Consider the following 23,751-nt stretch of genomic DNA (forward strand, 5'->3'; position numbering starts at 1 on the left):
TTTGTCTTAATTTATTGTGTTAAGTGTTTCTCCTTTAAACCAAGAACAACATGGTTAAATAGTTTCTTTTACAGTTGACAAATAAATCTATTACAGCAACACTTTGATCATTGGTGTGAACACTGGAGTCATTGTGATGTGAACACAGCGTCTTCAACTCCGCACACTGCTGCTCCTCTACAGACATTCTGCACAACACAGTTAATATAACATACAGATCAGTCTTTATTTCAGCAAAGATATCATCTAGAGTTTTACACAGCTCTACCAAGCCTTTTTGTCCTTGTGCGAGTAGGATTATTACCATCATTAGGTGCTATTAATAGATCGATTGTAAAGACAAGTATCTATCTAAAAGTGCATATCAAACAACAGGAAGGGCCTCATACAGAGAGACCCATTATAAACTATTTCATCACAAAAATAGCACAAAGTAATATCTGTATCCGTCAAAACTTGAAACACAGACTAGCATACAGACGTAGAGACACTTGGGCACAGGAGTTTATAATTAGCGGCACTGAGGAAGGAGCAGAACTGAAGAGGATTCACAGTCCAAGTGGAAATGAATAAAATCTAACATTCATTTGCAAACTGCAGCAGAGGAATTATAAACATTTACTCTAAATGCCTACATTAGTATTATTGCCTTAATACATTCATGTGCTGCCTAATACTTAAGAGCTGACAGCAGGTGTACAGGTGTCAACACTATACGGTACAGTGCTTATAGAGCGCCGTGTACAGATTTAGATGGATGCAGTTTTTACATAGCCGTCAACAGGCAGTGTTAGCGTTGAGATCAGCCAGGAACAGTGTACGACTACTGTACGACTACTGACAACAGGGAGCCGGCGAATACAGAGCCTGAAGTCACACCTTCCTCATCCTCTTCCTCTCACTCTGAGCCAAATGTTTCATCTTTGTTGCCCTTAAAGCTAAATCCTCGACAGTTAAGGGGATTTTTTAGGAGAGAAAACAATCCTACCAAGCACATAAGTTATACTTAGAGAAAAGTATCTATCACACCAGGATTATTTGATTATTTGATTACAAAGACAAATTTTTCTGTGATCTGATTTTTATGTGTTTGATTGCTCTCATGTTGACTGTATCTATAAGCACAAAATAAAAACCTCATTTCTTCAGTCCTTTCGATCTGCTTTGTGATTCTTCTGAAAAGAGAGGAGAATGAAAGTAAAATCAAGCCGATTTGGTTTGATTTGAACTTTGTTTTCTTATCCTCTAGCTGTGTGCCTCGTGTCCTGTGAGGATGTTCAAGCTTTGGTTCACTTTGCTCTGGTTCATTGAATGTTACTTTGCTCACTGGGAAGAATAACGCTCTGTATCACACACCTTCAAAATGTATGGTGTTGATAAATACAGAAAATGTTTTTTTTTTTGTTTTTTTTTGTTTAATCTCTTAAGACCTGAGCTTTTGTCTGGTGTGCAATTTTAAATTCACCATGCTATTTGGGATAAGTAAGACCTAATAAGTGTAATACCTAAACTTGGTCTTTGTACAGGAAGTTTGATTATATATGTTATGACTTCTCTATTAGCTGCTAGTAGTGTTATTGTACTTAGATATGTTGTTTTCTTTTTCACTAAAATGGGTGTAATGTTGTGATTTCACCAAAAGATGACGTGGGCAGGGTCCCTAAATGTGGCTAATAGGTCAAAATTTAAAAAATGAAGTATCATGAGTCTGAGAAGCAGAAATGTAATGTCCACATATGTGGACGCTGGGTCTTAAGAGGTTAAATTTTGAATTCGTTAACTGCTGAATTCATTTTTCTGGCTTTATAAGATAAAATAAGGAAGTTGTGAGAGGTTTTAAGGATAACTTGAATTAGGCAAAATGATGTCAAGGAGAATAAAAAAGATTTTTTTTTTAATATGCTTGGTTGGACTGATTTTCCAATAAGTAAACCTATGGAGGTTACACTGTGAAGGCCAATTTTTGCTCAACATTACATAGAGCCTTCTGTCTGTGCTCTCCGTAATTCTGATCGTTCCCATAAAGCTTACAGATAGGAACCAAACGGAGCAGTACCACCGGAAACTGTGGGGGCAGTGTTGCTGTTCCAACCCGGTATGTTAAGCTTAAGTGAGACACAAAGAAGAAATAACAATGGTGGAACTTTCACGATGTATTTAACGACCACACCGACCACCGCCTCCTTCAACGCTGCTTCTGTTTTTGTATTTTATGCAAGAGGTACATTAGCAATATCTCCTTTACAGTCCCCATGTTTGTTTTTATGTTTGTTGATGTCATGAACTTTTGACTCTGGGCTGCCCCCCCTGGTGGATGTAGTGATTAACAGCAACGCCAATGTAGGACACATGGACATATGTGAGCAGTAACGGCTATTTCAAATATATTTTTGTACGTAAAGGGAGGATAAATGGGCCTTATAGCGTCAGTGCTCACACTCAGAAATTTAAGCATCCTTTGTGTCATCACTCTTTCTGATGTGAAAATCCCCAGTAAAATGTTTCACCACCATCCTGGTTTCAGCACTGAGCCGAAAAACTACATGTGGGTCTCACCCCTGCATAAACTCAGTGTTCTCTGCAGCGTGTATCAAGTGAACTGCACACTCAGGGAGTCCAGGCCTTTAGGTCAGTGTCACAGTCCAGTCCCAGAGGAACTGACCACCAGGATCAGTCTGAAACTCAAAGCCAGCAGGCCCGTCCCCAACAGGTCACCCAGAGCGGTGAGGTAAGGGATGGAGAAGTTGTCTGGATCCTGTCCCCTTCTCCACAGCCATCGCACCATCAGGCCGGCCACATGGAGCAAAATCACCACCTGGATGATGACAGTGGTTTAAAATGAGTCTCTGAAGCCTTAGACAAAACATAGACCTGAACATTTATACTGTTCATACTGCTCTGGAAAAATAAAGAGACCACTGCTAATCTCTCCTGAAACATCATCTCTACATGTGTTAGCGCCGTTTCATCCCAGTGTCTGTTTCATACCACCAAAGCAGACCTCATTCTACTGTAATGAGGTGCTGATGACCTGAACCAAATCTGATCCAACAAGGAAAAGTATAAAACCACTACTGTGGTCATCACTGTCCTCTTGCAGTGGAACCAGCTGGATGGTAAAAACAGTTATGGTTGGACTTCAAAAGTAAAAGGGCCGAAAAATAACCACTGTATTGACCTGGATATAGGACGACACCGATTATAAGATGACCCCTCTCTTTTCAAGACCAATCTCCAGAAAAAGACTCTGATAACCAACATTTACTTTATTTATAGATACTACTTTTGAAATTCTAAGATCTGTGTTTCATGTGTAATTCTGATGACAGCTCTAGTAAGGGGTGTGCCTTTGCTACATTTCTTAATAACAGACTCGCACACCTGACCGTCAGTCTCTTGGAAACGGACGCTTTGAGAACCACCATAAGCTTTTCTTTTGCAGTTCTCATTTTTCAGACGCTTTCTGGATGAGTGGACTTCAGACATCACACTCTGTTAATTTTTTTTGTTTGTTTTTTTGACAGTTGTTTAACATCTCTGCTGCATTGACCATCATTATCTTAAAACCAGCATCATAACTTGGCTTCAGTTGTCTGTCATCTCACCCAACTTATGGTCCACTTTGAACTCTGACCACTTCCCCTCTCCATTTCCCATCTCCTGTCACTGTGTATCTGCTGTGATTGACAGATCACTGCAGCCACCGTGAGGTCAGTGGCTTTACAAAAAGCTGGTGCCCTCTGGTGTGAAGCAGCTACCCTAGACAACTATCGGCCTGTGTCAATGGTTGGACCCTGATTATAAGACGACCCCACTTTTTCACATTTTTTTTAATAAAGGAAACCTTGTCTTCTATTCGGGTCAGTACAGTATTGAATATTCCAAAATAGTTAAAAATAAAATATTAGAATAAGAAGAAGGAGGGGTTCAATTTAGGCTTTACTGGCAGACAGATACAGAAAGTGTCAGGTTGCCTTTACCCTTAAAACTTTTCAGATGGCGGTTCATAAGAGAAAGATCAAAAATTGGGAACAACAAAGCTACAGGCGAAAAACGTGTCTCCACTGAGCAGGACAACCGCCAACTCATCCAGTGTCACCCAGCAACCACAGGGTGACGTCATGTGACCTCCAGAAAGACCGGCTAATGGCAGCTGGGGTGAAGTTCACAGAAAGAACAGTTTGAAACAGGCTCCTGGAGAAGGGGCTCGAGTCCCGTAAAGCTAGAACAAAGTCCCTCTGCAATGAGTAGCAAAGAAGAGCCAGACTGAGGTCTGAGAAGGACCAGAAGGACTGGACTGTAGAGGACTGGTGTATGGTCATCTTCTCTTCTGATGGGTCTGGAGTTCAGCTTTACCCAACACCTGCTGGTCTAATGGTTTGATGAAGACCTGGAGAGGCCTAGAAGCATCAGTGTCTCACACCCACTGTGAAATTTAGTGGAGGATCAGTGAGGATCTGTCAGCACAGCTGGAATCAGGCAGATTGATCTTCGTGAAGGACGCATGAATAAAGCCATGAACAGGGTCATCTTGTAGGAAAACCTGCTTCCTTCTGCTCTGACAATGTTCCCAACCTCTGAAGATTGTTTTTTTTATCTGGACGATGCTCCATGCCAAACAGGTCGGTCATCAAGGTGTGGATGAAGGACCATCAGCTCAAGACCCAGTCCAGTTTCCAGACCTGAACCCCATTGGAAACCTCTGGAATGCGATCAAGAGGACGGATCGTCACAAACCACCAATCAAAGCTGGGCTGCTTGAAGTTTTGATCCAGGAGTTTCATAAAGTCACCAGCATTAATGTGAAATACTAATGGATAGATAACGTGTAGATGCATGAGCATTGTGACTGGATATCAGTTATTCCACCAAATATTGATTTCTGAACTCCCCCTAAAGTAATACAGAAGTATTGTGTTGTTAAAAAATGAATATAAACTTGTTTTATTTACATTACTTGGGTTCTGAATACGTTGCATCTTCTTTGATATTTTAACTATCTGTCATTTTCAAATACATGGATTGCAAATAAATGCGCAGAATTACAATATTTTGATTTGTAGTTAAGCGTCTATGGAATAAAATACAAATATTAATTTTACTCAAACACAAACCTAAAAAGTAAAATCAGAGAAACTGGACATTTTGCAGTGGTCTCATATTTTTTACCCCAGAGCTTTCTACTTGTTTATCTGCTCAGCAGGGATGGGTTGACCTGACCTGAAGCAGAGCTGCAGACATGTAGCAGATGATGAAGATGGGGGTCATCGCCGTGTGGCCACCCTGTAGAAGCTGGATGAAGTACAGGAAGAGGAGGTGACCTGGGACTACGAGGGAGACCAGGACTCGGGCTGATTTGGAGTTCACATCTAGAGAAACAGTGGGTTAGCAGTAACAAGCTGTGTGAGCTGTTGTGCTCAGTAACATTCAAAAAACACTGTTGAATTGTTGAACCTTTGTCCTTATTATGTTCTCACCCTCGCAAACATTTCCTACATATAAATCTCTCAGTGGCAGAGCTGTAACTATTCATTTAGATTTCTGTAAAACACCCAACTGTGAATTGGTGACCACAAACTGACAACAATGAAATTCTGGGAGCAGCCAGAACTGCTCACAGCTGGATCAGCGTATCAGTTACTGGTGTGGATCAGGCAAAAAGTATTGTGTCTTTCTTTCTGTCTTTCAGCTAGCTACAGTAGGAAAATGACTGTTAACAGGAAAGGTACCACAGCACAAAAACAAAAGCTTTATCAACAAACTAAAAGTAGAAAGAGGGGCTTTTTAAACATATTTTGAGTCTGACCTGAAGAACAGAAGGTGGCACAGGGTCCAGAGCAGCTGTCTCCTGCTTTCACTGGGAGACTTCCAGGAACGCTCCAGTAGTGAAGGTAGGTGGACATCCTGCTGGCCTGGATGGCAACAAGATTTCCCCCAACACCTGCATGGATGTGGAAAACACATGTTGCACTTATACATTCTTAGGTTAAGATGAGCTGATTTGTGAATTTTTTTTTGTTTTTGTTTTTTAAGCTGGAATTGACAGACCAGACATACAAAAAATGAACTGGGATATATAAACTGTTTTGTCCCACCAGCAACAATTGTAGCTGAAGTGTATCACTGTAATTTCTTCTCACAATAACAAATCTTAACGATACCAGTGCAACTTTTCCCACTTATATGCTAGTAGGTGTCATCAGATTCATGTTGGTGCAGTGACAATTTCGTGCCAAAAACAGAGCAGAAAGTGCGCTGAAAGCTCACCAGCTCCAAACTGGTCTATTCTCAGCGCAAAGCGGAGCGCACCCTCCGCAGCTGTAATTTGGTGACGGGCGCACATGTCATCAAAGCCTCAGAGGCAGGTTTCCAGAGTGTCAGGCACATTTTAATGCAATAAACAATCACAGCAATCACTATTTAATGTAACTGTCTGAACCAGCATATACATTTGTATCTTCCCGTCACATCTGATGTCAGATTAAAGCCGTTTGTCATAATGGAAAGTTAACCTGATGGCAGCTGGAAGTTTGATGCACATCTTACAATTAAACAATGAACAGCCTTAACATCTGATACTGAGTATAAATCTGGTTCTCTCATTTCATTTAATTCAAAGAAAAGAGGGAGAGAAAAGACGAAGAAAAAAAAGACAAAATAAATGTATGTCACTCAGGATTTACCCGTGGTTTCCCATATTTCTCTGTTTTAGTCTTTATTTTTAACCTGATCTAAAAAGATGGAGTACATTGTTGTAAGGAGGATGAGGTGGAGACACCAGGAGAGTATACAGTATATCACCAAAGGTTCTGCTATTTGACGATGACAAACCAGGAGTGCAGGTGGATCAAAAGTATTCTGAATGGATAAGCCAGCTGTGTAACTGTCTCTTCATTTTTTACTCCTATTAATGACAAAGGAACAGATTAAATCTGTCCTGGGAGCTGGCCCACATGGTGACGTGCTTCGTGTCCTCCGATGCGCCCCGCTGTCCATTCTCCTGCTGCAGGGACAGCAGCTCTGACTGTCTCCGCTACCGGGTCTTTCCAGCACACTTTCCGCGAGTCGGGATCACTCAGACCAATCAGATGCTGCGCCTCGGCCGCAGGGCATTTAAAGGCGAGGAGAGACGCTCATTTGATTGGTGAAAACAGCGCTCGGCTGTGTTAAACCCACTCACGCCCTGTCCGCGCGGCGAAGGCCGGTACAGGGCAGGTGCGCCTGCGCTTGCGCCTGGTCTACAAAATTAGAGCCCCAAAACTGAATGAAAACACTGGCTGTAGGATTGCTCTTAATTTACTTTTCAGGTGCAATTGTCTAGACACACAAGAACTTATAATAGCCAATGCCCACACATACCACGCCCCACACACAAACACACAACCTTTTTTTAAATAATTTATTATGACCATATTATTTTTTTTTTATAAATTTATCAGAATTATAACTATTATTATTTCTATATAGTTCTTAGGTGACCCAGAGACAAGCTGTGTGACAACCAGCAACAATTGTTGCCAGTCATAAAAATCCTATTTTCCTCAAAACAAAGAACAAAATTAAAAATACATAAAAAAAATGCATAACATGATTCAGAGACTCAACTGATAAAACTCTATGCCTTACAATGCTGAAAAAAATTGGGCCTAAACTCGTCATTGTTAATTTAGAATATAATCCGTACAAACTGTGAGATAGTGACAGCTAACTGATCATTTTTCAGCTGAACATTTGTTCTAGAAAACAAGAAGGTTACCTCTAACCCTAAAAACCTTTTATGGATTAATTCTTCCAGCATTTTATGCTACTTCAGATTTCTGCTGAACATCATTTCAAAAATAAATTTTTAATCCCAGTCCATCTATCTGACAGCTTTGTGTACAGGCCAAATTCTTCTTTAGGTATTTTGCTGACAAAGTAGAATAAAGCTTATTTTTTTCCAGAACACTCTCTGAAATAATAACATTGCACACTGATGTGTTTTGTGTAAATAAAACTGTGAATTTAGATCCCTAAATGGTCTTTTATTTTCTTCCTAACAAAGTATAAAACTGGGAAATTCAGGGCTTACACTACAGGGAGCTTATTGAGTCTTTTTTTCTTCCACCACCAGCTCCGATGAACAGGGTAAGAGCGCTTCAGTTGATATGCAAATGCACTTCCTGTACGGTGACTTCAATAGAGGCAGGATTCTTTGGCAGCAGCGAGACGAGATGCTGCGATCAGGAGCCAGTGACTGCATAGTTGGCATTCTGATCAGGCCTGTGGTCCATGTAAAGACCATTGTTATTTCTCTCTGCTTAGTATGCTGCTTTGTGGGCACCAAACTTCAGCCAGTGAAGATCTGGCTCTTAATACGTGTCTGGGGCTGCCTGGGAGGAGGCTGCTCCACTTCAGAGCCACTTTAATTCCTCATGATTGATTAATAGCTGAAATATAAAAGCTTCATTAATAATGGAATACGCTGCAGGCTTTTCATGCTCAGACTGTTTCAACATGACATCAGTTTCCATGAGGCGCTCTCTAATGATCATAATGAGGCTCGTCACATGATGCTCTTCAAAGATAAGTACTGCTGAGACTCCACCACCCCTCATCCCAGCTCTGCTGCTCCGTCAGGAAAACATGTCTGTATTCATCTCTGTGCTCAGTGAGTGGGATGCATTTCAGATTGTTTCAGCTTCAATTAAAAGAGCAAACACACGTTACTACCAGTTAAAAGTTTCAGAACGGTCAAATTTTCTAGTTTTAGATTGAAATTCATGCATTTCAAGTCCAATGAGTGGCTTGAAAGGTACACAAAAAGATTTATTGATCAAGCCCTGAAAGTTTGTGCTACCAGTTCCGTTATTGAACAGTATTGTTCTGCAGAAAGTCGTGCGACGCTCTTCATGCCCATTCACGCTCTAAAAATGATCAGGAAAAGGTAATTCATGCAGAAAGACAGACAGAGCATCAGAACATTTACAGAAACAGGTCTTTACTACAGAGACATGAAGTCAAAGAAAGTCAAGGTGAGCTCAGTGAGGAGAGTTTCCTTCAGCATCCAAAGACACTTAGAAACTGGGCCAGGAGACTCTGACAGGAAGAGGTCTGGCAGAGCTAAACCAGAACCAGAACCAGAAGACCAGTTTCTGAGGGTCAACAGCTTCAAGCTCCACAGCTTCAAAGAAGAGGTAGTGTCTCAGTCTCAGTTTCAGTTACTGTGAAGAGAAGACTTTGAGCTGCACCTTTGACATGTCAGACTGCAGAAAGAAAGACATCCATCACTGAGACAGAGGCAGAAGAAGAACCAGAGGCTGGATCATCAGACTCCACCAACGGACTACTGAAGACAGGAAGATGGAGATATGAACTAATGAATCAGAGTCTGAAATCTTTGTTTCATCATCAGGATTTCTGTACGGCGTACGTCGAGTAGGTGAAAGAATAGTTCCTCAGAGTGTGACATCAAATTAGGGTTGCCACCCGTCCCGTAAAATGCGTCCCGTATTTCACACTCAAAGGTTGCGTCCCGTTATGAATCAATACGGGATGCAATTTTGTCCCATATTTTCCGTTTGCCTTGAACACAGCACCACTCTGCCTGAATTCAACATGCGTTCGCGTCCACCAGCAGTTGGTTGGTTGATTTTAAGCATGGAATAAGCGCTCATCGTTAATTGGGTGAGAGAAAGTCACAGGAAATCAGAAGTAAACCTATCAGTGGAGGGGCGTCGGTGGCGCAGTTGGAGCGTGTGCTTGGTCGGTGATCGAAAGGTTGGAGGTTCAAGCCCCGCTCTGAGCGACACATGGCATGTCCTTGGGAAGACACTAAACCCCACTGCTACATCAGTGGTGTGGGAATGGGCATGAAAGTGTGTGAACGTGTTAGATATACTGGTGAATATTTAAATTTTTTTATTTAAAAAAAAACTGTGTTTCACCAGTGAGTGAATGTGCGTGCGACTGGGTGTGAATGGGTAACTGTGACCTGTGGTGTAAAGCGGCTTTGAGTAGTCCATGACTACTAGAAAAGCTCTATATAAGCTCAAGTCCATTTACCTTTCACCATTGACAGTGTGAGTGAAATTATTTCAAAGGACATGGTAAAATCTGTCGCCAGTGCTCTCTGGATGTGCGACAGCATGCTGCTTGAGAGCAATGATACTGCAACATCAGTACAAACAAATGTTATTCACAATTCTTCATATCTGAAGCATCTCCAGTTACAGGAATCTAATAAAATATGACTAATTTGGAAAAATTAATCCTACCAAAAGAATCAACAGAAAGAGATTTTAAAATTGCACTAACTGTATGGCTCTTTTAATTTCGTTGTGCATTTTACATGTCACAATGACAATAAACTCTATCTATCTATCTATCTATCTATCTATCTATCTATCTATCTATCTATCTATCTATCTATCTATCTATCTATCTATAAGATATTAATAGTTTTTTAAGCTGCCTCAGTGTTTTACAGAATATAATTTCTCAGCTTGATTATTTCTTACCAATGCATACATTACCCTACATTAAATGTACACATGAAGGAGGAAGCATGAGGGTCTGGGGCTGTTTTACTGGATCTAGGGTCTGGGACTTGGACAGAGTGAGAGGCACCCTGAACCAAAAATGTAGAAACATTTATAAAACAATGTATAAATCCTGCATATAGCTGTATCCATGATTTTTCCCATCAAGAAATCAACAAATTCTACCTGCTCATGACTCCAACTTTATCATAGTGTTGATAAAATATCATCTTTGGTTGTTTCTGCTTTAATGGAGAACCTCTAAGGGCAGAGACCATGCAGATATGTAGCACAGCAAAAACAAAGGACTCATTATTTCTTCCCGCAGCTGTTTGTGAAACACATCAAGACTCATCCCTTGTGAAAGGAAGCTGGCGGTTGTTTTTAAAATAAACAAAGGTTATTCAACTAAAATGAAATGAATGGTGTCAGAGTGCAGCCTCCAGAGGTTTTAGTTAGATTATCAGAATGAGAGCACGCCAGACTCTGAGTTCATGTTGTCAGCTGTGTAAATTTGCATGGGATGAAGTAAGACTGGATGATGTAAGCATGGATGAGCTAATCCTGAAATAACTTTAATGGACTGGAAAGTTTTGATATGACACCATTGTTAGAGCTGAGATTGATTTTCTCAGTAATGGATGGAATAAAAGCAGAACCCCTGACCCAGTTATCCAGTCTTCTCCAGATTACAGTCCAGAGTGTCGATGTATTCTAGTAAATTCTTACTGCAGCAGATAATGTGGGTTTTAACTCAAGTCACTGCCAGAGGACCTGACTTTGAGGGGCCCGCTGGATCTAAACATTCAGCTATGATTATATCTTCCACTCACCGTTGATGACTGGAGTCAACACTGCCATGCCTTCAAAGTCTGGATTGCTTACTGTCTTATCAAGAATCAGACCACCAACACTGAGGAGAAATCAACACAGAGCACGTGTATATGTGTTAAAAAAAGAGGTCATTAAAGTACCTGACTCTACTGATCTGCTTTAAGGTCCTGAGGGGAACTTCAGGTTTGGTTCTTTTTGTTAACTCCTGTTGGCAGAGTGGCATCCACAAAAAAAGCCTCTCCCTGTTCCCTCAAACACCCAAATGTATCACTCATACAGCAAATTAACTGTGTGAAATGTAATGGCTGCTGCTGCTGCAGGAGGCTGTTAAAAGGGAAGCCTATAATTACTCTGATGGTGTGGTTTGCATTTGGGACTCATAAAGAGGCGTCAGTATTGGTTTGAGTCTGGTTCATGACCAGTTTAAAGAGGGGTTATTATGCTTACTTGTATTTTAAAAGTAGATGTAGTAAAGTAAAGGAAATAGGGGTTGCAAATGGAAAAGTTCCAGTAGATTTCATTGAATGCCATGTTGCTGTCAACCTAAACGAATTCTCCTAAAAATTTCGAGGAAATTTTGGAAATTTGGTGACCTCACGAAAGGCACCCACAAATAAAATGAATTATTATTATTATGATTATTCATATTGTTATTATTCATATTATTATTATTGTTATTGTTATTATTATTATTCATATTATTATGATTATTGTTATTATTATTATTATTATTATTATTATTATTATTATTATTATTATTATTATTATTATTATTATTATTATTATCAATTAATGATTTTTTTAATTTTTTTTTCAAAAATGATCCTGGTTGAAACACGATCATCACTAGTCACTACTCCACCAGCCTACAGCAGTTCCATTTGAGACCACATTTCTGGATTTGGAGTCCAGAAATCCTGTTAAGGTAACCTTTATTGACAGTACTGAGGTAAATATATGATATGTTTAACTTTGAGTAATGGACACATTTAAGTCAAACTAACAAATACTCATGAAATGTGGATCATTTTTAGAGGCTTGCTTTGATAAAAACTTGTGCCCATTATCATGAAAGTAAGGGAAAAGTCCAGAAAATGAATGTACAGTGTCATTTAAAAACACTGCATTAGACTGTGTATGGATGTCTGCTTGTAACTAATTCAAATGTTAAATATGCATACATGTTTATGCCCAGGTAAATGCAGTTATTATAAATTCTAGAGAATTCCCTTGAATTCCTGTTAATTTCTGGAAATTCCCATGGAAATTTTCAAATTCACAGAATTTTTTTAACCCTACAAGTATTAGTGCTGGATGTTCATACTAAATGTGTGCAAGTTTTCAAGCCACTACATTCATATGTCATAAAAATCCCCCAATCAGTCTGTAAACTAATCAAAATCCTTTGTTTTTGAAAACAGGACAAGATCTCGGACTTCCTGAAATGATGAGGTCGCTGCATTTAGGCTTCCTGGTCTATGACATGTTCGGGGGGTGGGCCTCAAACACCAAGGTCTGCCCATAGCTTGGCTTTCAACAAGCTTCAAGAAAGCTGGCCAATCAGAGAGAAGGGACCTTGTGGAGTGTGGAGCCTTAAAGAGACAGCAGCTGAAACAAACGCTGAAATAAGGGTTTTCTAAAACACCAGTGAGAGAAAAAGGGGGATTTTTCTGGAGCCATAAATCATGTGAAACCACCAGATGGACAGAATAAAGCCTTGAAATAAGGCAAAACACCTCCTCTCCCTCCTGGAAGCTTTGAATGAAATACTCTTGTTTTTAATATGTCAAAGCTTTTGTGATCAGAGCAGGGGATGAACAGGGGATGAACATAGTAGGTTTGGAAGTCAGTCCTCTGGAAGGTAAGGTGGCTTAGCTCACCTGCTGATGGACATGGCCATTATGACTGGTGTCCAGCCTGACTTTAGGACCTCTCTGATTGGTGGAGAACGGCGAGCAATAGTGAACCATAGTGGGATAAGGAACAAGAAGAAGCCACACACGGCAGGAGGTAAGTACCACGAGTCTGGAGAATAAGACAGAAAACCCATCAGTTAAAAGAAACTGTGCTCACATGCTCACAGCAGGTGGGTCAAAAGAAACTCATGAACGGCTTCATAAATGACACAGAGAAGTCCTTTTCATTGCTGCAGACGCTCCTGTTATCTGTTTGTTGATGATGCCCCCTTCTGGCAGAAACACTCCTAAATCCCCACATTGTGGATTCATTTTGAGCCTTTTTTGCTTTTGTCTGGGTTGATCATAACACAGAGTCTAACAAACCACAGGGACAAACAGAGTATAAGAAATGATTCTGTAACGTGTGACCTCTGACCTCTGAAGAGGAAAAAGAGGCTGCTGATCCCAGCCAGCAAAGACAGAGTGATGAGGTCGCCCAGGCTGGCAGCGATGGGCGTGGCCACGTTATCTGGGTTGATGCCCACTTTTCTGGATCCCATAATCACTGCCACCATCACCAGACCTGAAGAGGACACACCAGAAGAAGACTTGATACAGATTATTAAATTAAATTACACTGATTGCTTTCTCATGTTTCAAGTATTCTTATCTCTGCAGCAGCTCATTTTACCCAGAGTCAGTGCAGTGATGAAGGCAGTGGTAATGCTGCTGGCACACAGGATGGCGGCCTGGATAAAGTTGAGTCTACCCCTGGTCAGAACTCCCAGACCCACTGCTGCAACAGCTGCCAGAAAACCCACGACTGTGGCCTGGAGCTGGGGAGGGAAACCAGAGCAGAGAGGCAAAGATAGATTTCTTTCTCCACTATTGATACATCATTTTTCACTGTGTCATATATGCATATGTTTACGTATATGTTTAACTGTAAAATACACTGCTTGATCAAAAATAAGTCACCACTATACAAAAAGGTTACTCACTCTAATATTTGGTTGGACCGCCTTTAGCTTTGATTACAGCACACATTGCTGTGGGATTTTTTGGATAAGCTTTTGCAGTGTCACAAGATTTATTTCCATCCAGTGTTTCATTAATTTTTCACCAAGATCTTCATTGATGATGGTAGAGTTTGACCGCTGCACAAAGCCTTCTCCAGCACATCCCAAAGATTCTCAGTGGGGTTAAGGTCTGGACTCTGTGGTGGCCAATCCATGTGGGAAAATGATGTCTCATGCTCCCTGAACCACTCTTTCACAATTTGAGCCCGATGAATCCTGGTATTGTTATCTTGGAATATGGCCGTGCCATCAGGGAAGAAAAAAACCCATTGATGAAATAACCTAGCCATTCAGTATATTCAGGTAGTCAACTGACCTCATTCTTTGAGCACAGACTGTTGCTGAACGTAGACCTGATCAACTGCAGCAACCCCAGATCATAGACTGCCCCCACAAGCTTGGACAGTAGGCACTAAAGGCATGCTGGGTGATCACTTCATCTGCCTCTCTTCTTACCCTGATGGCCCATCACTCTGGAACAGGGTCAACCTGGACTCATCAGACATTTTTTTCTAGTTAGCCTCTCTGATAAGTGGTTTTCTCAAGCCCACACAGCTGTTAAGTCCCAATCCCTTGAGTTCCATTCTCATTGTGTGTGTGGAAATGTTCTTACTTTCACTATTAAACACAGCCCTGAGTTCTACTGTTGTTTTTTTTTCAGTTTGATTTCACTAAACATCTAAAGCCGCATTTCCACCAAGCAGTCCGAGTCAGTTCAGTACAGTTTGGGACAGTTTGATACATTCAAGCCTGATCCCGTTTCTGTTTCCACAGCAAACTGTGCTCTCTCATGGTAGGTGGCATGTAAGCCGGATGCTGAAAGCCGCAGCTGTTAAACAATAGCGTGATTCCATTGCAGCTTACTCCTAAACAAAGAGCACAGATGGAAGACATGCAGCATTTTGTCCTCTCTGTGATTGTCATGTAGTTCTTTGATACAAAGTGTAATCAAGCTTTGTTTCAGAGAAATCTGTGTGCCGCCAGGAGAAATGCAGCCGCTGTCGGGATAAGTGATGATTCTTTTGACCAATCATCGGTCTGCAGTGTGTTGCTCCACTTTCCGAGAGCGGATCGGTTCAGTCTGGCACACATACGAAAGAGTCCCAAAAAAGTAGGCCGGCTTGTCTCAGTTTATAGGGATCTGTCCTGGTATAAGTCAGTGGAAACGCTGCAAAATGCACGCTGTACCGAGACAAAACGGAACTGGTCTGCTTGGTGGAAACGCGGCTTCAGTGATTGCCAATCATGATCATTAATAGGGATGGGTACCTTCCACATTTAACGATACAAACGATACAGTACCGATTCCCAGTACCTGGCCATTGGTACCGGTACTCAACAGTACCAATTTATTGGTACTTTTTTTGTATTTATGTGGTAAAAAATATCAATTTGTCCAATAATAAAATATAAACATTTTTCAACTTAGCATATTTATTCTTCAATATATAACCTTGTTATGCTGTGTCCATGTCCACCATGGAAAATTGCCTACTCTCCCACTCCCTCACAGTCGCAAAGATGCATTTAGGTACCTAAACATGGTACCTTTTGGCTTTTATGTGAATCGGTATCCGGTACTTTTGACAGAATTTGGACCGTACCTATAAAAGTACCTAATTTGGTACCCATCCCTAATTTAAGGATATTTTTTTATCACATTTCTTCCTTGAAGACGATGGGCCCCCACCATCCTTCCAGTTTTTAATGATACGTTGAACAGTTCTCAACCCAGTTTTAGTAGATTCTGCAACCTCCTTAGATGCTTGATGCATGTCAATGATTTGACTCTTCTCAAACAGACAAACATCTTTTCCACCACCACAGGATGTGTCTTTCCACATGGTTGTTGAAGAAATGAGAAGCAACTCATTGCACCAGTTGTGGTTAAATAACGTGTTGCCAGCTGAAAGATAATCACCCATGCAGTAATTAACCAATAGGAGGCTTGTACCTATTTGCTTAGTTTAATCCAGGTGGTGACTTTTATTGGCCAGGCAGTGTATGTGTTCCTGAGGTGGTGTGTGTGTGTGAATCAACTAAACTTGAAATACCCAGCATTCTTTCTGTCTAATAAATTAATGTTATTAGATAAACTGATCCCAGCTCACATTTGGCGAGAGGCTTGTACATTCTGGGCAGGTCGCCAGCACATCACAGGGCTGAGAGCGGTTCACACTCACACTTTGTACAGAGGTGCTAATCACCCTGCATGGGCTGTGATTTATTTTTTTATTTATTCATTTATTTTTTACTGTGGGAGGAAACGGGAGATTCAAGGGAAATCACAAGAGGTCATGTAAACTCTAAAGGCCACAGTTTGCTTAAGAGTCACATACTTCTCTCTCTCATTTCATTTTTCAGAGGAATCAAACTCAGAGTACAGACAAACTTCATCTCTGGAGTATTTAGGAGTTAAACTGCATTCAACAGGAAAACAATCAAGGTGCTTTAACCTTGTCTTCTGTAGACACATCAGATTAACAGGATGCTTCTTGCAGAAAATAGAAACCAATCTGATAGAAAAGGTGTCACCAAAAGAGAAAACGCTCTGAAAGTCTGGAATTCAGTTCAGAAACAGCTAAAAGGGGCTCTGGTTCTGTCACAGGTCATGCTCATATTAATAAATTTTAAGTTTCTTTCATCTGTGAGTCATAATACTCGTAGACGATTGGCTGAATGGTGGCTCGGTAAACTCACTCAACTGTTTACTGATGATTTACTAAAATCAAAACTTCACAAACAATTTTGCATTGCCCCCTAGTGACCATTTTAGATACCTATAGGTCAGACATCATGTCACGAAACATGCAGGGGGGGATGATGATCAAAGACAGCCAAATAATGTAAAGCCATACTTCATTAACACGGTGTAAAAAGTAAGAAAAACAAACAGCCCATACACAGCTGAGGTCAAAGTGATTTGCCTATTTTAAGTTTTGTTTAAAAGTGTCCCAAGTGCTGTCAAATAGATCAGTGAACTTTGAACACAGTTTTCTCTAACCCTACTTTTATTTTGGATGCTTACATTATTTTACAAACATAAATAAATAAATACGCTACCAAGGTCAGTATTATCAGCCCCCATTGAGAGAAAAAAAACAACTTTTTATTTAGCCAAAGCACCACTGTGGAGCTTTAATCATCATCTCCAGTGACAGCTCAGGCTTTGAGCTGTCACTGGAGCTGAAAGCATCAGGCCAACAAAACAAGAAACCACTTTAGACTGGACTTAATAAGAAGAGTTGATGCTTACAGAGCAGGCAAAGGAAACACAAATTTATCACAGCGTTGTTTCCAAGTGTGAAGAAGTGGAGTGAGAGGTATCATCAAGAAATTCAAAGAGAGACAGAACCAGTCTGTCAGAGGGAGGGAGTCAAGATCTGAAACTGGACACTGGAAAGAAAACCAGAGAGAGAGATGTGTACGAGAGCCCAGAACAACCAAACTAAACCAGTTCAGGACTAAGCCGAGTCAGGAATTGTCAAAGAAGACCGTCACTAGAGCTCTGATGTCCCAGAAACGTACTGATGTGGAGGATCCAGGTCAAGAAAAGTCCACTTCTAAAGACAAGTGAGAGAAAGGAACCTTCAAGCCAGCAGACTGAAGGATGCTTAGGACCATCTGGATCTGGATTCTGCAGACTGGAAGCAGACAAAATGTTCTTTGGTCAGAGGAGACTAAACCAGAGCTCTTTTGAGAGACAGAGAGACGTCACTCCAACACGACGTTGGGAGTATCATGCTGTGGGGATGCTTCAGGGCTCTGTCTGGAACTGTGAATCTCCTCCAGGTTGAATCGAGAGGAAAGAAAGAGTTGTGAAGGTTTTGAAAGAAAACCTCAAGCTACCAGCAGCAAAACTGGATCTGGTTTTGTCTTCCATCATGACAACTACCCAAAACATACGTGACTCCTGGTGAAGAACTAGCTCTAGAAAACCATGTGAACACTAATGGCTGACCTGCACAAAGCCCTGATTTGAATCCCATTAAAAACCTGTAAGGGGGTCTGAACTGAAGACCAGGGTCCATGGCAGAAGAGCATCAGATCTGGAGGAGCTTGAAATATTCACCATAGAAAAACAGGCTGGGGTTCCTCATTCTTAAAGTATGTTTAACTGTGTGCACATTTCTTCTATGTCAAACTTTCTTCAGCAATGTAAACATGTGTATTTCATGCCAATAAAGCTTTCTTGAATTGAATTGAATTAAATTGATTTGTGTCAGAGACTTGTTACAAACAAGAACAAACAACATGCATGCAGTGATCAGCAGAGAGGACACACAGCTGACTGTTAGCATGGGGGTGTAATGATTCTGACCCTTGAAGTTTTTTTTCCTAGTGGTGGTGGTGGTGGTGGTGGGGGCTGTCATTTTGCAGTTTGTTTCTGTGTGCAAAGTAAAATGATGTAACAGCTATGCTGCCCTCGCAGCCGCAGGTATCCTCATTTCCCTCTTGTTTTGAGCGGAAGAAGAGTTAATTGTTTGAGATAAATAAGCGCTTTGATGGTCAGGATGACCTTACTGAAGCAGTAAAGGTCCTAAAGCTTAAATAGATTTGTCTCCAACTCAGCAGAGGCGGGTCAGAATGATGGAGTGTGCTATTAACAGGGAAGCGGCTGTGCGCTGGAGCAGTGTGTGTCACCTGAATGAGAGCCAGATTACAGATCACCATCCTCCACTGCTGCTGAGCCTCGTCCAGCTGCCCTGTGTTGGCCTGCGGATGGAAACAGGTTCACATCATCAGGTTTTCCCCTCACAGTCTGTGAGGAACAGCTTTAAAGTTATTATGGGTCACTGTCCAAATCCAAGAGCTACTTCCTGTCCAGATTAGACGAACATTACTTTAACAAATGTTCTCATTTGTTCAAGGTGTTTAAAGCTTATGAGTGATAATCCTTCAGAGTTTAATTGAGATGTTGCTCTATGAGAGGAAGTCACATGATCAGAGGATTATTTGAACCTAAAACTTTGCTGATGTTGGGAAGCTGAAAAAAGCTAAGTGTGTGTGTGTGTGTGTGTGTGTGTGTGTGTGTGTGTGTGTGTGTGTGTGTGTGTGTGTGTGTGTGTGTGTGTGTGTGTGTGTGTGTGTGTGTGTGTGTGTGTGTGTGTGCGCGCTCAAGTGTGTTTCCACTCACTGCTGTTGATAGCCTGGATGCCAGTGTCATTTCCAGATTGCCTTTCAGACCCACCAGAGCGGGCACCAAGATAAAGACCTCAGAGATCTCTCTGAACACCTCCCAATGCTGAAACAGAACACAGAGAAGGTTTTTATAGACCACCTTTTGTCTCTTTTGACCTCCTCAAACACAGCCTACTCCATTTTTAAATCCACTTTAACCCAGTAAAAGTTAACTCTCCTCCCACTCGTGGCTTTGTGAACACAGCAGTGACATATTCCTGATTTAAGTTTTTAAAGTATCCAGCAGCTGAGGCAGCTGTGGTTGTGTTTGTGGCCTTAACTTGTAAAGGTAACTCCAACATCATCAACAAACAACAACAAACTCCTCAGCAGGAACTTTAAAAACTGGAATCCAAGCAAATGTTAACGTCATGTTTCATATGTGACACAAAATCTAATAACTTAACATGAACATTTTCTGACTCATTTGGTGATTTTTTATACTTACTTTAAACAAATCAGGCCTTATTTATGGATTTTAACCCATTAACCCCTAAATGTTTTATTCTCCTTAGTGTGGAAAAATAAGAAGGAAAAGTTTTTTAATTTATTTTTTTCTGAGCATTTTTTTTTTTTTTTTAAATAAAGTCAAAGATCTGTTCACTCAAAGTCTACTTTCATAAAAATAGGACAAGATTTTTTTTTGATTATTTTTGGTAATAATATTTTGTTTTGCTTTCCAAAGGTTTTCACATAGTTTTAAAAATCTTAACTGATGCACATGTATAACTTTGTGAAAAAGATCTAATTTTTGAAAAAGAGAGATAAAAAAATCCATATTTCTTTCTTTCACTTACTGACACAATGATAGGTGCTGATAGAAATCATTGCAATAAGGAGAAAATGACTTTTAAATGTGGCTCATATTGAGTCTGATAATGTGTTTTTATCAGTAATAGGTCTTAAATATTTAGCCATTACAGATTTCATTAGTTCAGTTCCTTGTTTACCAGCTGTTTATTTAGCCTAGCTGCTATTTGGCGGGGAGCAGGCCATAAAACAAAAGCATTTACCAGAAAATCAACACAAAAGCATGACTGCGATAAGGATATTCAAAAGAGTCACTTTGTAAGAGAGAGCTGAAACTCGAACACGTCCAGGTAGTGGTCCCAGCCTCTAGAGCCCAGTTCAACCACAGAGACCACTAAATTTAGGAAAAAATGACTTTTCAATAGCTGTGCAACAATAGACGTATATGAATTAAATGTGTGGAAATATATCAAAATCTTTCAAAAAAAGCTTTAAAAGAAATAATTATTCATGAAATTACAAAGAAAAAAACAATTTAATTCAATTTTTCATTAAGTTCATACTGCTATATGGAATATGTAGTGCATGTAGTCCTCTGAAGAGGACATCTATAACTTTATGGACAAAATATAATATTTCAAAACATTTTTTGTTTCATGCTTTAGGGCAAATAAAAACACTTTAGGAACAAATGTTGACACAGGCTTTCATAATTCATTCATCAGAGGGTTCAGAGTATTTTGTCACTGGAATTCAGAGGCCTGTGCTTATAGAGGTTACTGTGAGTAAATCAGCTGATAACTTTACAGTGAGTTTAAAATCTAATGCTGGGCCTGTTATCACTTTAATCTGCCTTTTTAAGGTTGGTTATGATCGTCATCACCTCTGTCAACTTCCTGTATTGTCATGTTTCTCTTATTCAACCCCACATGTCAGCTCTACAGGAGTGTGCACCTGTTGTTTTCAAGGGTCCTGTTTCTTTGCTGGTGATGACGAAAGAGGCTTTAGAGGGAAAGACTTAAGCTCATAAACCCTGATGATGGTCTGTCTTATTGTCACCAGAACAAACTGTCATTGCTCTGTTTTGGTATGAGACAAGTCTTTTATTCTAGTGTAAAAAAAAAACAAAACTTGACTTTAAGATCAATTTTCTCTTTTAATAGCCCAGATTTTCCAAAAAGTCTTTTTTCTTTGCATTTCTCTGACACTGTTTTACTCCCTCCATGAACCGATAACAGATAAACAGCCACAGATCCTCATGCAGCATTCATCCTCCTTATTAGAACTCTACAGTAGTAAATAAATATCATGATAAACTAACATGAGCAGTACTGTCTCTCATGCACAGTCACACTTTTCTTTCCATACTTGCACGATATCCATGACTATCCCAGCTGCCACCATCCCCAGGCCAGACACCATGTACGGGAACAGGACTTGTCCAGCGATGGTCCACAAGCTCTCGGGCAGGACGCCATGAGCCGAGCGGGTCAACCTACAGGTGAAGCCCCTCAGCTTGTTCCTCTGGAAGCACAGCTCCAGAGCCAGATGGGTCACCACCATGACCAGTCTGTGTTAACCCATCCCCGCCTGGAGAGGTGCTGGTCGTGAACTCAAAGCCTTCACCACAAAGTCTGCGTCAGAGCTTGTCGTTGGGCACTCAGGTGGGTTTGAGCAGAGTGTAGAGAGCACGATCCTCTTTTTCTGACTTTCCCCAGGTGGTTTCCTCCTCACTCAAAGCTCCTTCACAGTCACAGATGTTGCTGGAACGGTTTCCATAAAGTGGTTTGAAATGAGAAAAGGCAACAGAGGAGGAGGAGAGGAGAGCTTTGCAACAAGTTTGTTTTGCCCTTCACCTGTCACTGGGGCAGCAACACAGAGTGCTCTCGCAAGTGGTGGAGCAGGCAGAGGAAGCTGCTTTCAAACACAAGCATACACATATTGAGACACACACACACACTCCACACACACATACACACACAGGTCCACTTGACAGCAGGTCTGTGAGGCCTCATCTGTCACTATGTGAACGACAGACCTCCACACACACACATGCATCCAGCACACACACACACACTTCCTCTCTTCATGCCTCACTCTTCAGCAGCCGGGCAGCCGAGGCAGAGCGCTGGAAGCCTGGTCTCTCACGGGGCCTGAAGAAAGTCCAGGTCCTGATGGACAAGGACATCCAGAAGGCCAGGAGCTTCTTTTCAGCCCTCCTGTGCTGCCATTCCTTCTCCTCCTTCTCCCACCATGCCTCCCTCTCCTTCTCCTCACCTCTGTGCTGGTGTCCCGTCTGAGCCGGACCACTCTGGAGCCCCTTCCTCATTTTGATCAGGGGGACGCCGGGATGTGTGTCCAGGCTGCGAGCTGTGGGACTCTGGATGCTGTGACGCTGGAGGCTTTTCTGAAGAGGAATGGCAGCTGTCGCATCGCTGCCAGGGCTTCCCTCGGGCTCCAGATGGAGATGAGTCGTGACAGAGCTCTGTGATGGAGGAAGGGATAAGCCTGTGTGCGAGGATGTGTCTTTGTACGGACTCTCAGGACTCTTCCTTCCTCACTTCTCCTCTTCTGCTCTCTTTTATGACCACATCAGAGGATACTGCAGTTGTGCTCTCCCTCTCTTTGATAGCTCCTCCTTTCCCTGTTCTTCGATGTCCTCACTATTAGTGGGTGACGCACTCCAAGCAGCAGCAGGTGCTGTACCTGTCACCAACACGTGGTGCTGCTGCTGACTGGAGAGGACAGATTTTCCTCCTTGATCAGGGGGAACACACCGGCTTACTGTCTTTTTACTGTCCTCCTCTAGACTTATCAGAGCTCACTGGTTTTTCCTCTCCTTGCCTTGTCATTCAGACCTCATTATCCACTCAGTATCACACCAGTTTTTCCCTGCTCTGGCTCAGACATGACTAAGAACAGCCTCTGAGAACACCTGATCTGTTCAACACGAGTCAAACAATGAGAATCTGACAAGATCTGACACTTTGTTCTGCTGTGTGTTCCCTCAGTAATCCTTTGTTCTCACTTGATAATGTGACACACACAGAACACTTAGTCAGACCATGTCCTCACACACACACACACACACACACACACACACACACACACACACACACACACACACACACACACACACACACACACACACACACACACACACACACTCACATACAGCCAGTGACTCAGCTGAAAAGTGTCCTTGAGACATGGCTTGGAATGGGTGCAACACTCTGCAGCTCCCCCCTCTGACTTCCAGCTGTAAATTGTGTCGTGAAGTTAAATACGATGCATATGCTCATGAATTAAAGAACAGAATTCACTCCTAAATATCTACTGTGTGTATTGGTAAACTGACATTGAGAGGAAAAGAAAAACAGGATGATGAGAGAGGATAACATGAGCAGATTATGGAGGCAGAAATCAGGAGCCAGGCTGTGTTAAACACAGCGAGCTCTGTCTCATTCGTTAACCTGTCGTTACCTTTTT

At 41.4% G+C, this 23,751-nt stretch overlaps 1 protein-coding gene across 2 annotated transcripts; it reads right to left on the reverse strand.

Annotated features, from left to right (window-relative positions):
• Positions 1-81: 81 nt before the first annotated feature.
• On the reverse strand, positions 82-23,244 carry LOC141788686 (solute carrier family 41 member 1-like). 2 transcript variants are annotated; one of them, XM_074667678.1, is made up of 10 exons: positions 21,631-23,221; positions 19,469-19,576; positions 18,976-19,047; positions 13,944-14,088; positions 13,689-13,835; positions 13,235-13,379; positions 11,354-11,433; positions 5,807-5,941; positions 5,221-5,369; positions 82-2,815 (listed from the first exon to the last, which is right to left on the reverse strand). In XM_074667678.1, exons 1-10 carry the CDS (start codon positions 21,823-21,825, stop codon positions 2,636-2,638), a joined length of 1,356 nt encoding a protein of 451 aa, XP_074523779.1. In that variant the 5' UTR covers positions 21,826-23,221; the 3' UTR covers positions 82-2,635. The 2 variants fall into 2 exon arrangements, with proteins under 2 accessions (XP_074523779.1, XP_074523788.1); XM_074667687.1 differs by lacking the exon at positions 11,354-11,433 and having other exon boundaries at positions 21,631-23,244.
• Between the last annotated feature and the right edge of the window lie 507 nt (positions 23,245-23,751).

This window comes from Halichoeres trimaculatus, unplaced genomic scaffold (genome assembly GCF_033239565.1).
Source record: "Halichoeres trimaculatus isolate MK-OKI-2021-1 unplaced genomic scaffold, fHalTri1.1 fHalTri1_scaffold_1, whole genome shotgun sequence".
NCBI lineage: Eukaryota > Metazoa > Chordata > Actinopteri > Labriformes > Labridae > Halichoeres > Halichoeres trimaculatus.